The 14,283-nt window shown below is 54.4% G+C and overlaps 1 protein-coding gene across 1 annotated transcript in view; it reads right to left on the bottom strand.

Annotated features, from left to right (window-relative positions):
• Positions 1 to 668: 668 nt before the first annotated feature.
• The window catches only part of ZNF385C (zinc finger protein 385C), a 70,438-nt gene continuing 56,823 nt past the window's right edge, over positions 669 to 14,283 (bottom strand). The window contains 7 exon segments of the mRNA XM_058820825.1: positions 669 to 893; positions 1,532 to 1,645; positions 1,793 to 1,980; positions 3,305 to 3,634; positions 4,016 to 4,187; positions 6,635 to 6,745; positions 13,990 to 14,132. Coding sequence (XP_058676808.1) covers positions 669 to 893; positions 1,532 to 1,645; positions 1,793 to 1,980; positions 3,305 to 3,634; positions 4,016 to 4,187; positions 6,635 to 6,745; positions 13,990 to 14,132 — 1,283 coding nt within the window.

The raw sequence follows: 14,283 nt of genomic DNA, 5'->3' as shown, positions 1-14,283 counted from the left end.
AGCTATTGCTCTCGGAGTGAGGATATGGTCAGTGTGGCCGTGCCTGCCACCACGGGGGCTCTTTGGCTGGTGGGACACAGGGAGTTGGGACAGGGGGCTGGTGGGTGGCACAGAAACCCCCTGCCAGCACAGGCAGGTGCAGGGCTGGCAAGGGCACAGCCAGCCCAGGCTGAGAGAGAAACTGCCAGCTTCCCACTTGTGCTGGGGTTGTTTCTCCCAGGAAGAGCTGGGCTGAGATTCCCCTCGCACTTCCCTTCCCACTGGGCTGGCTGGCAGGGAGCAGAGGGATGTTCCTTCTCCCAGGGACCAGCCAGCTCCTCTCCTTCCAGTCTGGAAACTGGGAGGGCCATGAAGAAGCAGCCAGCAGGCCAAGGACAGGCAGGCTGTGGCCATGAGATGGTCCTGCTGATTTGGACACTGTCCTCTTCTGTGCACTGCCTGGGCTCATCTGCTGAGCAGGGGCCGGCACAGGCTGGGGGAGCAGTGGGGATGCGCGGGGGGCTGGCCAGGCTCTATCAGGGCACCTCTCTCCAGTGGGAGCCCTCTCCAAGCAAAGGAGAAGCCGGGGTTGATGTCTACCACTACGTTTTCCCACCAGCCAGGAGAGCAGGTGCGAGGAGCGCTGTCCCCAGCCCAGCCCGGTGCACAGACCCCTGCCGGCTCACACTCTAGTAGGGTGCAAAGACGATGGGACCCGGCGTGGGGCGGACGTGAGCCGGCGGCGTTCGGAACAGGGCTGGTCCGAGGATCGGCGCTTGGAACAGCGTGGTGGCAGCCGCCGGTCGCAGGGCCAGGGGTCCGGGCATGGCGCACACGGCAGCGGCGGTCAGCGGGCTCGGCAGGAAACGCGTGGCCAAGGTTTTGGTGAGGTGCTTCTGCAAAGCCAGCTTGGACTGCAGGGAGGGAGGGGGAGACGCCGTGAGGTGGAGGGATCACAAGGGAATGCTGCTGGCAAAGCACTCCCAAGTTATCCAGGAATACTCAAAACGCACCACCACAGCTCACCCTCCTTGAGGGGAGAAGCTGAGCTGTGGGGATGTGTTGCAGATATCTTTAATGGGAAATCCTTTCTTTAGGATTTTTCCTCCTGAGAAGCTGAGAGGCCTCAGGAACAAAATGTAAACATTGATTATCTGCTGCTGTGGGATGCAACAGGTAGATCATTGATTAGCCCATGTTAGATGTTTGTAATTAATGGCCAATCACAGCCCAGCTGGCTCCGACAGATTGCAGAGTCACAAGCCTTTGTTATCATTCCTTCCTCTTCTATTCTTAGCTAGCCTTCTGATGAAATCCTTTCTTCTATTCTTTTAGTATAGTTTTAATGTAATATATATCATAAAATAATAAATCAAGCCTTCTGAAACATGGAGTCAGATCCTCGTCTCTTCCCTCCTCCAAGAACCCCTGTGAACACGGTCACGGTGAGGGAAGTCGAGGTTTAAGAGAAGCAGCTCCCGTAACTCACTGAAAGGATGGCTGTGAGTGAGGCTCTGTGAGCAAACCAAGTGCTGTGCAGGGAGACAGGTACCTTGAGAATACTCACTGCGAGGGCAGCATTCTTCTGCAGCTTGTTGTAGGGGCTGTACTTGGGCTTGGGTGGCTTCCCTGCCAGCCTGTCTTTGTGCCTCCGGCTGCTCATGTGCTGGGGAGGAAAACAGCAGGATCACTGGGAGCCAGGACAGCCAGGGCACCGTGTGGCTCGGGTGTGTGGGGACACCAGGCACCCACAGATACCCTGAGTCCCTCCACACCCACACCCGGTGCCCAGGCTCTCCCAGGGCATCGTCACCTGCTTGAGCTGGGTCTCGGAGTTGACGTAGATCTCGCACACTTGGCAGTGGAAGGCCTTGTTCTGGATGTTGATGCTGCCCTTGTTCCCGATGCGCTTGGACTTGTGCCCTGCCCGGGAGAGCAGCTTGCCCCGGCCTCGCCGCAGCTGGGCGCCGTGACCTTCCAGCATGGACTTGTGCTTGGCGCCTGCCAGGAGGGGACACTCAGCGAGCCAGCCCCGTGCCAGTGCCCCAGCAGCAGGAGCATGGGATACCCAGCAGGAACAGTGCCCTCCAACAGCACCAACCCGTGCCCAGCAGCACTTGCAGGCAGAGGGCACACAGAGCTGTGGAACCCAGACTTTCACCATTGCTGCACAACCCACTGCCAAACCCTGCCAAACTGCACGTCGCAGGCAGAGCAGGGATGCTCATGTTCCCAGAGACCCCCCCTGCACGAGGCAGCTTTGGAGAAGCTGCTCTTTGCTATTTCCAGCGTGTGCTGGAGCCTGTCGCCTGTCCCCGGGCGTTAGCACAGTCTGCAGCATCTGAGCCGTGCCCAAGGTCACAGCAGAGCCAGGAATAGCTCAGCAGGGTCACAGCAGGTGGGGAAGGAGGAACCCAAGATCCCTGCACACCTGGGGACAGGGTGCTCTGTCCTGTCCCTGACGAGGGTGCATGGGGAGCAAGTAATTTAAGCCCCTGCTAATTCATTCTGTTTATTAAGGAGCTGTGTGACAGCCACAGAGCAGCGCCAGCCTGCAAATGTTTGTTTGCTTGTTTGTTTATTTGTTTGTTCTTTTTCCCCCAAATCAGCTCCTGAATTTGTAACTGGAGCTGACAAAAGCAAAAGGACACGTCTGCAGCTAAGCCACAGCAGTGTCCTGAGCCAACCCTGCCCATGGCAGCTGCAGTGGGGTGGCAGGAATTGCTCCCCAGTATTTAAAAGGGGCTTCCATTTAAATTTGGGGTGCCCAGCTTAAGCATCCTCTAGAGAAAGAGGTGAGCCAGGAGCTGGAACTGCCCACAAACCCCACTGGGGACCCCAGTACCATGGCTGGCACCACCCTGGGGGACCCTCAGCAGCTCCCACAGATGCCCACCCCAAAGGGTTGCCCCACACAGCCCAGGAGTCATTTTGGGCTATGGGTTCCACAGCTCATTGCATTCCCAGGGGTCTTCTCCACAAGCCCAAACCACCAGGCTGCTTTGGGAAGTATTATTCCATGTTTGGAAGAAGCCCTGGCTATCAGCTTCAAGCTAAATGGAAAATAAAGTAGCCTCAATCACTTGATTAAAAGTCCTTAATTGAGACGTGAACAATAAGAGTGTTTGACCTGATGAAAATTCACCCTAGAAGGTGAAGCCCTGGTAAAGCCCTATGACTTATCTATGCAGGTCATTTTAATGAATGTTTTTTAATTACAGCAACACTCATTAATGCTTGCTACTTCATTGCAAGGCTGCTTGAGCCCCAATAAAGTGGCAGGGGCCCATCCCCCTGTCCCCCTGCCCCCCAAAAATGCCCTTACCAGTGTTGTGAGCCTCCAGCTGGGACAGGGAGTTGACGGTCACCTTGCAGGTGGGACAGTACAGGTGCTGTTTGCTCTTTTTCCCCTCTTTCTCGCTCTCAGGGGCCGAGCTGACGCTGCTGCCTGACTCAGCTGCCTGTGCCTCGGCTGCCTGGGCTGATGAGGAGGCCACGCTGGTGGCATCTGAGGTGCCCTCTGACAGCTCGGAGGCTGGTGGGGAGCCCAGAGGGGCGACACTGCCTGGCAGCTCCACTGGTGACTCCTCAGTGCTGGGCACCAGTGCCAGGCTGCTGCCCTCGCCCTCCGACTCCTGTGGGCTACTGGCATCAGCTGGTGGGACAAAAAGGAAAGGGGGAAAGAGGAAAAGAGAAAGAAATGGGCACAAAGAGAAAGTTCTCTGTGCCTGAACAGGTTTTCTGGATTTCAGGGAGCTCCCCCATCTTTCCCAAGATCATTCCAGAGGTCTGCATGCATCCCCAGGTCTCATTACAGCTGTTATCTCCAGTGCATGCAAGCGGGGCTCAGCACCAAACCCTGGTGCTGCCACAGCTTTCACCAGCCCATCCCTGCATATGCAGAGCCCTGGGGGTGTGTGGGACAGGGCTCACTCCCAGAGACACCAAACCACAGGGAAAACACCCCCTGTTCCCTGCAGGAGCTCACTTGACACCTCTGCCACCCCAACCCCAGCCTCCTCAGCCCCTCCTGTACCTGTGCTGCCCAGCTCCCCACTGCCCACGGGGCTGGGGGCCAGCTCAGCTGTGTTGTCCTGGCCAGGGGTCCCCGCTGCAGCCCCCACCACCTTCTGCTTGTTCTTCATGGCCTCGATGGCCTTCAGCCTCCGTGCGTGCTTGTGGCCCTTGTAGTGGGCTTCAGCCTGGTTCTGGGGGCAGAGAGGGATGGCTGTGACAGACAGACACACGGACATGGGCAGGGGAAGGGCTCAGAGGCAGGAGTGGCGGCTCAGGCAGGTTTCTGGTGCAGCCACCTCACCTGGTGCCACCCAACCCCAGGGTAGGAGCACTGCAAAGGGGGTTGGCAGTGGGGTGTAGAACAGAGAGGGGTGTTGGCAGTGGGGTGTAGCACAGAGGGGTGTTAGGAATGAGGTGTAGCACAGAGGAGGTGATGGGAATAAGGTGTAGCACAGAGGGATTTTGGGAGTGTGGGGTGTAGCACAGTGAGGTTTTGGCACTGGGGTGTAGCACAGAGGGGTTTTGGCAGTGGGGCGTAGCACAAAGGAATTTTTACAGTGGGGTGTAGCACAGAGAAGGGTGTTGGGAATGAGGTGTAGCACAGGGGTGCGTTGGGAGTGAGGTGGAGCAAAAAGGGGTTTTGTTTAGGCAGTGGGGTGTAGCAGATAGGAGGTGTTGGGAGTGGGGTATAGCACAGAGGGATTTTAGCACTGGGGTGTAGCACAAAGGGGTGTTGGCAGTGGGATGTAGTACAGAGGGGTTTGTAGCAGTGGGTTGTAGCAGAGAGGGATTTTGGCAGTGGGGTGTAGCACACAAGAGTTTTAGTAGTGAGGTGTAGCATAGAGGGGTTTTTTGGCACTGGGGTGTAGCACAGAGGGGTTTTGGGAGTGGGCTGCAGCACAGAGGAAATGTTGGGACTGAGGTATAGCACCTCAGAGAGGTTTTTGGCACTGGGGTGTAGCACAGAGGGGTTTTTTTGGCAGTGAGGTGTAGCACACAAGGGTTTAAGCACTGGGGTGTAGCACAGAGGCGTTTTAGCAGTGGGGTGTAGCACAGAGAGGGGGTATTGACACTGGGCTGTAGCGCAGAGGGTTTTTAGCACTAGGATGTAGCACAGAGTCCTTTCCCTCCTCTCCCCAGCCTCCTCTGACACCAAGATATTGAGGCCAAGGTATCACTCTCTAAGATATCAGCACATTGCTTGCTTGAGAGATAAGGACCCTGCTCTGATTAAATGCATCAAGTCACTCCTAAAAGCAGCTTTCAGGCAGAATTTATGACTCCAGAAACCTACAATGAATTGTTGCTGTAAAAATGAAATAAAGAGGTTTTTTGGTGGGGAGGACACATCACCCAGTGTATCCTAAGGGTGTCCAACACATGGTTCATGTCCCCAGCTCCTCTCTCTCAGTGAGCACAGGATAATGAAGCGTGACTCTGATGGATTTGTGTCTGCACCAAACTGATAAAAATGGCCGCAAAAATAATTCCCCTGAACACTGATGTCCTCCCAGCAGGGACAATGGTGCATTGTCCCCCCCAAAACAACCCCGTTTTGGCAATTTATGGAGTGGAACCCCAGTCTGAATCAGACACTGTACCCCTGAGTGGGACAGATTAATTTGCACAGCATTCCTGGGGGCCAGCTGAGGATTCCTGGGCTCAGCAGGGGGAAGCATCCCATCCCACCCCATCCCTCCCCTTCCCTCCCCCTGTGGCTTCCCAAGGGCTGGGAACGGGGCTGGTACGTGGGAAAGCAAAGGGCGAGTCCAAGCATTGGTGCCTCATTAGCAAAGACAATAAACTGCCCCTGGAAAACAGGGCTGGGTGCAGCCAAAGTAGGTCACAGGCTCCATGCTGGAACACTGTGAGGGCTGTGAGGGTCTGGGCCAGCCAGGGGGACCTGCAGGGACATGGGCAGAGCAGGAATGGGGGCATGGGAGCACATTGTGGGACTGACCCTCCTGGCACAGCACCTCTAGCTGGGAAGCGGCCTGGAACAGGGAAGCAATGAAGGGAGCAATGCTTGTCCTGAGCTGCTTGGCTGTGGAGTGGAATCATGAAGCCCAGAACCAGGGATTTTTGCTGTCAGAGCAGCAGCAGCAGCCCCAGGCATTGCAGATCCAGCATAGCCAGGCTGGGGTGGCTCCTCTGCAGGCAGGAGCAGCTCCAGGAGCCCAGATGGGAACCAAGCACTGCAGATCCAGTGGATGGGACTGACCAGGGGATGGGTGAGAGTGACCCAGGAATGGATGAGAGTGACCCAGGGATGGATGGGACTGACCCAGGGATGGGTGAGACTGACCAGGGATAGATGAAAGTGACCCAGGGATGGATGAGAGTGACCCAGGGGATGGGTGAGAGTGACCCAGGGATGGATGGGACTGACCCAGGGATGGATGAGAGTGACCCAGGGCACAGATCAGACTGACCCAGGGATGGATCAGACTGACCCAGGGATGGATGGGACAGACCCAGAAATGGGTGAGAGCGACCCAGGGATGGATGAGAGTGACCCAGGGGATGGATAGGACTGACCCAGGGGATGGATGACCCTGACCCATTTTTGGGGACACCCCTGGCAGGGGCTGGCCCCGTGTCCCCCCTCACCCCCAGCCCCAGGTGTGGCCCCACTCACAGCAGAGTTGAAGCGCAGGTGGCAGATGTTGCAGGAGATGAATTGCTTCTTCTTGAGCGGGGCGGGCACGCCGAAGGTGTGGCTGATCACTGCCTTCTGCACCGGGTCCATCTGCAAGGGCAGCCAGGGAGGGAGGCAGGGCTGCTGTGTGTCCTCCTTGGAACCCAGGACATCCCTCTGGCTGCCCTGGAGGACTCCAGACCCTACCCAGGGGGCTCAGAGACCCTGGCACAGAGCCCAAGACCCTGTACCTTTGATTGTGACCCATGGAAAAACAATTACCAACCTTTATATGAAGAATTACAAGTCAAAAGTGTTTAAGTAGAATGATAGTGAATTTATCAAAGGGTGAAAAAATAGGTTTTTTTGGGTTTTTAGAATGGGGGTTCAGGAGGCAAGATGGAGGAATCTGGGTGTGTCCAGACTTTCTCCTTCTTCTTCTTCTTGGCCTCCATCTTCTGGGTGATGTTGGCACTTTTGGATTGGTTTAGAGTAGAAGCTCACTGTTTAACATAGGTAATAGGTATTGGGAAGTTATGGTAAATATTGTACATGTAGTTTTTAGTATAAAAAGATAACACTAGTGTGCCTCAACCCAACCTGCCAGAGAGACCTCAGTGGGTCAGAGAAAGAATTTTATAGATAAGAAACAATAAACAACCTTGAGAATGAGAACTGAAGAATTCTGACTCCTTCTTCAATGACCAGGCTGGGAAAAGAGACTTTCTGACACATCTAGGGGTCACTGTGACCATCAGAGATTCTGGGGTGTCCTGATGGCTGCCCCAATGTGGCACCATGACCTGGTGACCCCCAGGCCTGTCACACTCCCAAGGAGCCACTGCCAAGGCCACAGAGCTCACAGAGCTGCAAGGGGCAGGGGATGCATCTGCTGAGGGGATGCAGCCATGGAGGCTCCCCTGCACAGGGCAAGGTGCTGTGGGAACACTGGCTCCTGTCCTGCTCAAACCAGGCCTGGATCCAACAAATCCACCAGGCCTGGATCCATCAAATCCACCAGGCCTGGATCCATCAAATCCACCAGGCCTGGGTCCATCAAATCCACCATGACTGGATCCATCAAATCCACCAGGCCTGAATCCATCAAATCCACCATGCCTGGATCCATCAAATCCACCAGGCCTGGATCCATCAAATCCAGCAGGCCTGAATCCATCAAATCCACCATGCCTGGATCCATCAAATCCACCAGGCCTGAATCCATCAAATCCACCAGGCTTGAATCCATCAAATCCACCAGGCCTGGATCCATCAAATCCACCAGGCCTGAATCCATCAAATCCACCATGACTGGATCCATCAAATCCACCAGGCCTGGATCCAACAAATCCACCATGACTGGATCCAACAAATCCACCAGGCCTGGATCCATCAAATCCACCAGGCCTGAATCCATCAAATCCACCAGGTCTGAATCCATCAAATCCACCATGCCTGGATGCAACAAATCCACCATGCCTGGATCCATCAAATCCACCATGCCTGCATGCAACAAATCCAGCAGGTCTGAATCCATCAAATCCACCATGCCTGGATCCAACAAATCCACCAGGTCTGAATCCATCAAATCCACCATGCCTGAATCCAACAAATCCACCCAGCCTGAATCCATCAAATCCACCATGCCTGGATGCAACAAATCCACCAGGTCTGAATGTTGGCTGGAGTCTGGCAGAAGGGATGAGGCCCCATCTGCACCAGTGTGTGCCCAAGTCCCCTCTCCCCCCACACAGACATTTGTGCCACAGATGACAAATTACCAGTTTCTGTTTGAACCTCCCTGGCTACTCTTACCCTCAACAGGAGCAGAAACCACCAAAATGGGGGACAGAGGTGGCCAAAACAAGAATGTGGCCGTTCATTCTCCATGTGCTCCTCACCAGAGAGTTGGGATGTCCCCATGCAGTGCCAAAGGCATGAGCAGGGACATGTGTGCCAGCCCACTGAGAGCCCACAGGGGTGGCAGGGCACGAGGGACACCCAAGATAGAGTGACACCCAAGATACAGGAGGGACACCCAAGATACAGAGCCCGCAAAAGCCCCTCTGGGCTGCCCCACTGCTGCCCAGATGTGCTTTCCACCCTCTCAAACCCAGCAATGACAACTCAGTCACCAGGCTGGGCACACACAGAACCCCTCAGTGCCCTGCCAGGAGTCTGTCTGTCCTCCAGCCTGGCCAGGGCTGTGGTGGGGCCAAGCCTGTGGCCAGTGCCAGCCCCCAGCCCGTCTGTCTCACCCCAGGGCTCGGCCTCATTCCACAGCCCAAGCACCAAACTGCTTCCAAAAGCCATAATTGTTTTTAACAAAATGCATTTATTAAGGAAGAAAACATAAGAATAAGCTCTTTGTCTGAGCGTGGCTCCAATCTATAATGCAAGTATTGTTCCCTAGCCTGTGGCATAGGGAGATTATCTTATCTGAGCCCTGCTGTCAGGAGAGCCAGGGGTTTTCAGTGATCATATTTCTCTGCAAAGCTATTTCACTGCCCAGACAGGTGCATCAGTCTTCGAGGCACATGCCTGGACAACAGCACCATTATCAAGACCCCAAATTCCTTTCCAGGAGTGAGCAGAATGGTAAGAGCAGGTGATTAATGAAGTGCCTGTTTGCTGTGAGATTTTACTCACTTATCTGGCATATAAATGAAGAGGCATTTGGGGTTCAGCAGAGACCTGGGGGAAGCTGCAGATGGCCAAGGTGCTGCTCCATGCCTGACAGCAAACATTGCAACGTGCTGCTGGCAGCACCCCCATGCTGCTGGGGTGCTGGGCCTGGACTTATTTTCCAGAGAAACACCAACTTTTCTATTCAGAAAAGAAAAATGGCTCCAACCTTCCCATCAGTTCCAGCTGGTTGTACCCACCAAGCCCTGGCAGCTCCCATGGGCTCATCCACACCCTGAGCAGGGTGGGGATCACAGGAGGATGCAGAGGAAAGGGAGATGCTGGCACAAGGACACAAATGAGGCCAGGGACTCTCTTGGTGTCATCCCAAACCAGTGAAGCCAGTGGGACACATCTGAGCCACATCTGAACAGCCCCAGCACAGGGTCTCCTCATCCTCCTCATCCAAGACCCCAAATTCCTTTCCAAGAGTGAGCAGAATGGTAAGAGCAGGTGATTAACGAAGTGCCTGTTTGCCATGAGATTTTACTCACTTTTCTGGCATATAAATGAAGAGGCATTTGAGCCTCAACTACACAGTGGTGGTGGTGGTGGTGCTAAACAGCCCCAGCACAGGGACTCCTCATCCTCCTGGGGTTATGCCAGGGTGGTGGCACCAACCCGAATCTTTCTTGTGCTTGTGCCAAGTCCACCCCGTGGCACAGCAAGGAGCTGTGTCCACCAGAGCACCTGCAACAGGCACAGACACACACCAGGGGCTGGGCTGGCCAGAACACTCATTTCTGCTCCTGCTGTCCCAAAGTGAACACCAGCTCTGCCTCAAGCTGCCCATGGGAGCACTCATGGTCCCAGGGACTTTACCAGAAGCCCAGCCCAGCTCCAGCCCACACCAAGCACACCTGAGAGCCCTCGTGCTTCTCCCCAAACCCAAACACAAACACCCCTCTGTCCCTCCCTGCCACAGCTCTCCCAGACATGCAAAAGCCCCCCCAGCTCCTGTGGGGGGCACTTACCAGTGCCTGCAGCCAGGGATTGAGGCTCCTCCTGGCAGTTCCCAAAGGAATGGAGCCAGCAGCAGAGGTGGCTTTGGGCACAGCAGTCTTGGGGAATAAAGATCCCAGCTTTATACTCAATTCCCATTGACTCACATTACTTTATTTATCCCTGGATGTTCCTGCTGATATAAATAGCCACCCCTGTGCTGTGGCCACTGAGGTCAGGGCAGGAATTCACAGGGATGCAGCATCCCCTCAGATCCTGTCTGCTGACTGAGTTTGACCAGGCGCTGCTGGGTCCTGGGGATTTGCAGCATCCCGAGCTGAGGGAAGGAGCAAGGAAAGTGCTGAGAGGGTTTTTTTCCCCCCTGGTTGTTGCTCTAAGTGACAGGAGGCAGCCTGGAAGGGTTTTGTTGGCTCTGGAGTAAAACATCTGCTGGGTTCATGGGAGCCCAGTGACCTGCTGGGAGGGTTCTGCTGGGCAGAGCAAACAGCTCCTGCTCTGCAGGGCGCCTCTGAGCCCTCACTGCACCTCCAGCCATGCAGGGCACAAAAACAGAACCGCCAGATCCTGCTGCAATGTGGCAGCAACCTCAGCAAAGGGCAGACCCTGACTGATCCTTCCATCCCTGTCCCCTCAAGTGGAGCCTGACCAGCCTGGCTTGGGATGTAGGGATGTCCCAGCCCCACATCCTGAGGGATGGAAGCTCTGCTCTGGCTCCTCCAGAGCAGCTCAGGATGCAGGGATGTCCCAGCCCCTCACTCTGAGGGATGGAAGCTCTGCTCTGGCTCCTCAGAGCAGCTCAGGCTGCAGGGATGTCCCAGCCCCACATCCTGAGGGATGGAAGCTCTGCTCTGGCTCCTCAGAGCAGCTCAGGCTGCAGGGATGCTCCTGCCCCTCACCCTGAGGGATGGAAGCTCTGCTCTGTCTCCTCCAGAGCAGCTCAGGCTGCAGGGATGCTCCTGCCCCTCATCCTGAGGGATGGAAGCTCTGCTCTGGCTCCTCCAGAGCAGCCCAGGATGCAGGGATGTCCCAGCCCCACATCCTGAGGGATGGAAGCTCTGCTCTGGCTCCTCAGAGCAGCTCAGGCTGCAGGGATGTCCCAGCCCCTCACCCTGAGGGATGGAAGCTCTGCTCTGACTCCTCCAGAGCTTGGAGAGCAGCTCAGACTGCAGGGTTGTCCCAGTTCCTCTTCCTGAGGGATGGAGCCTCTCCTCTGGCACCTCTAGAGCAGCTCAGGCTGCAGGGATGCTCCAGCCCCTCATCCTTTGGGATGAAAGCTCTGCTTGGCTCCTCAGAGCCACCACCCTGGCACACCCTGCACCTCTCCCAGCCTCTTTTGGCCCCATCTCCAGCACAGACACCCCCAAAGTGCAGCTCCTGCCCCTGGGCCATCAGCCAGCAGCACACACCGGGCTCAGCTCCGAGCTCAGAGTGGCTCCAGGTCCCCACACCGTAGGGACAGCCTCCCCTGGCATCTCTGTGTGTGTGTGTGCCCCATCCACGTGGAGCACAGCAGCCATCAGCAGGTTCCAGATTCATTTTCCAAATGAGAGATTTTTTTAAGGCAACAGCCGTGGGTGAGGCAGCGGCAGGTGGGAGCCAAGAGGGGAGGACAGCAGGCGTTGGGTCAAGTTCACTCCTGACTCCAGAGACTAAAAAAAGAGCCCAGACTGAAAGCAGGAGCTATAATGGCATCAAAACCCCTCCTGTCCTGTGTTCCAGCTCATTAGCCCGGGGAGAGGCTGGGCTGGGGCTTCAAAAGAGCATAAAGGACTCAGAGTCCGAATCAATTCAACAGCAACAGGAATCCTGTGCCTGATTTCTGGACTGTCTTTGAGGAGCTTGGTGATAATTTGCATCTTCTGAGCACATTTAAGCTCAAAGCCACTCACTAAAGGCGAGTGAGCAGGGAGGGGGCTCAGGAAAATCCCATTTCCAGGCTGATGAGAGAAAACAATGGGCATTGATTGAACCCCAAAACACCAGCATGTAGGAGTGCAGGGGGCTAGGATGGTGGGGGTGGATGGAGAGGAGAGATCTCTGCAGCCAGGTCGTGGAATTTGGGGTTTATTGCAAAGGGTCAAGTGCAGGGCCCTGCTGGGAGCTGCCAGGCACAGCTCAGAGCAGGCTGAGAGAAGAGAGGGGTAGAGAGGATGAGAGGGTGAGAGAGTAAAAGGGTGAGAGAGTAAAAGGGTAAGAGAGTAAAAGGGTAAGAGAGTAAAAGGGTAAGAGAGCGAGGTTCCTGTTACAATACAATAAATCTTCTGCGTAGAATATTCTAATTCTCACTAACCAATCTAGTCCAATATACAAATCCTATAGCATTTACATACACCCTATAAGAATCATTACATTACCACCCTGTGTTCCATTTTAAACCCTAAAAACTCCTCTTTGGGCCCCTTCTGCCAAGCTGTAGGGTCTGCTCTGACCCTTGGATCTTCAGCAGACCATACCATTGTTTTCCAGTTGTTCAGTAACTGAGGGATCTCAAAGCTTGATTTCATTTCAATCTCACTTATGGTTTCCATATTCTCAAAATCTTTTGCCAGACAATCATATTTATAAAGCTTTCCTGTTTCATCTTCCCCACACCAGCATGCAGTGCCTCTGGGGCAGAGATGGGGAGCAGCCCCTGAGTTCTGCCTTACCCAGAGCAGAACCTGCTCCACAACAATTCTGGCAGCACCCAGGGGTGACAGAGACCCCCACGGGGCTGGCACCAGTCTGGGGGAGCAGTGCAGCATGGGGAGAAAACCATTCCCCACCTGATATCTGGTGTATCTTTGGTCACATCCATGTCAGTTTAAGTGTCTAATGGAACATCTCTAAAGATCTGTGTCATTGCCCACCCCAGAATCCCGGGTTGGTGGTCCAAGGTCAGGATTTGGAGCCCAAATGGGGGGTGGGAGCAGCCCCCCAGCACTCTGAGTCCCCCAACATCCACAGCACCAGCCACATTCCTCATCTCTGTAGTACATTCTCTTTCTTTTCTTTTCCTTATTTAATTTTCAACTAATGAACTGCTCTCCAGAGCTACTTTATTACTATTGATTCCAGGGGCAAAATCCAATTGATCTTGGTTAAAATGAACCATGTTTTTAATTCTGCTACTGGCTGGGCAGGAATCTCTCTGAGCTAAGGGCAAAGTGGGCATGTTGAACTGGTGTCCAGCAGCCAAAGACCCCAGGAATTAAACCAAAAACTACCTGGTAGGGTTCAAGGAGTGGTGCCAAGCAGAGGATGGACTGCTCTAGGGGAGGAGGGATTGAATGCTCATCCTCCCTGGGTGTCACAGACACATTTTATGAAAAATCCTTTTGTTAGAATTGCTCCTTCTGAGAAGCTGAGAGGCCTCAGGAACAAAATGCAAACAATGGTTATCTGCTGCTGTGGAATGCAACGGGTGCATCTGTGATTAGGCCATGTTGGTTGTTTCTAATTAATGGCCAATCACAGTCCAGCTGTCTTGGACTCTCTGAGAGTCACAAGCTTTTGTTATCATCTCACTTCTTTCCTTGCTAGCCTTCTGATGAAATCTTTTCTTCTATTCTTTTAGTATAGTTTTAATATTATATATATATATATATATATATATATATATATATATATATATATAATAAAATAATAAATCAGCCTTCTGAAACATGGAGTCAGATTGTCATTTCTTCCTGGGATCCCTGTGAACACCACCACAGATGGGCACTCACCGTGTTGAAGTTGGGGAAGAGGTTGAGCGGTGATGTCCCGTTGAGCCTGAAGGTCAGGAAGTGCTTGATGTCCAAGGGAGGATGGAGAGGCCGGCCAGGGATGGGCAGTGATGCTAAGAGGGGGCTGCTGTGTCCGGAGGGACCTGGGCAGGCAGAGGGAGAGAGCAGCGTTAGCCCCGGTGATCCCTGCTGGCACAGGAGCACAGAGCACACCAGACATGGCACATGGGGACATCTGTCATGGACCACAGAACCCCCCCAAGGAGAGACCCCAGCCCAGGGTGGCCCTGGGCA

This window comes from Ammospiza caudacuta, chromosome 27 (genome assembly GCF_027887145.1).
Source record: "Ammospiza caudacuta isolate bAmmCau1 chromosome 27, bAmmCau1.pri, whole genome shotgun sequence".
NCBI lineage: Eukaryota > Metazoa > Chordata > Aves > Passeriformes > Passerellidae > Ammospiza > Ammospiza caudacuta.
Note: the sequence above shows the minus strand (reverse complement) of the source record. Positions and strands in the feature narration are given on the sequence as shown.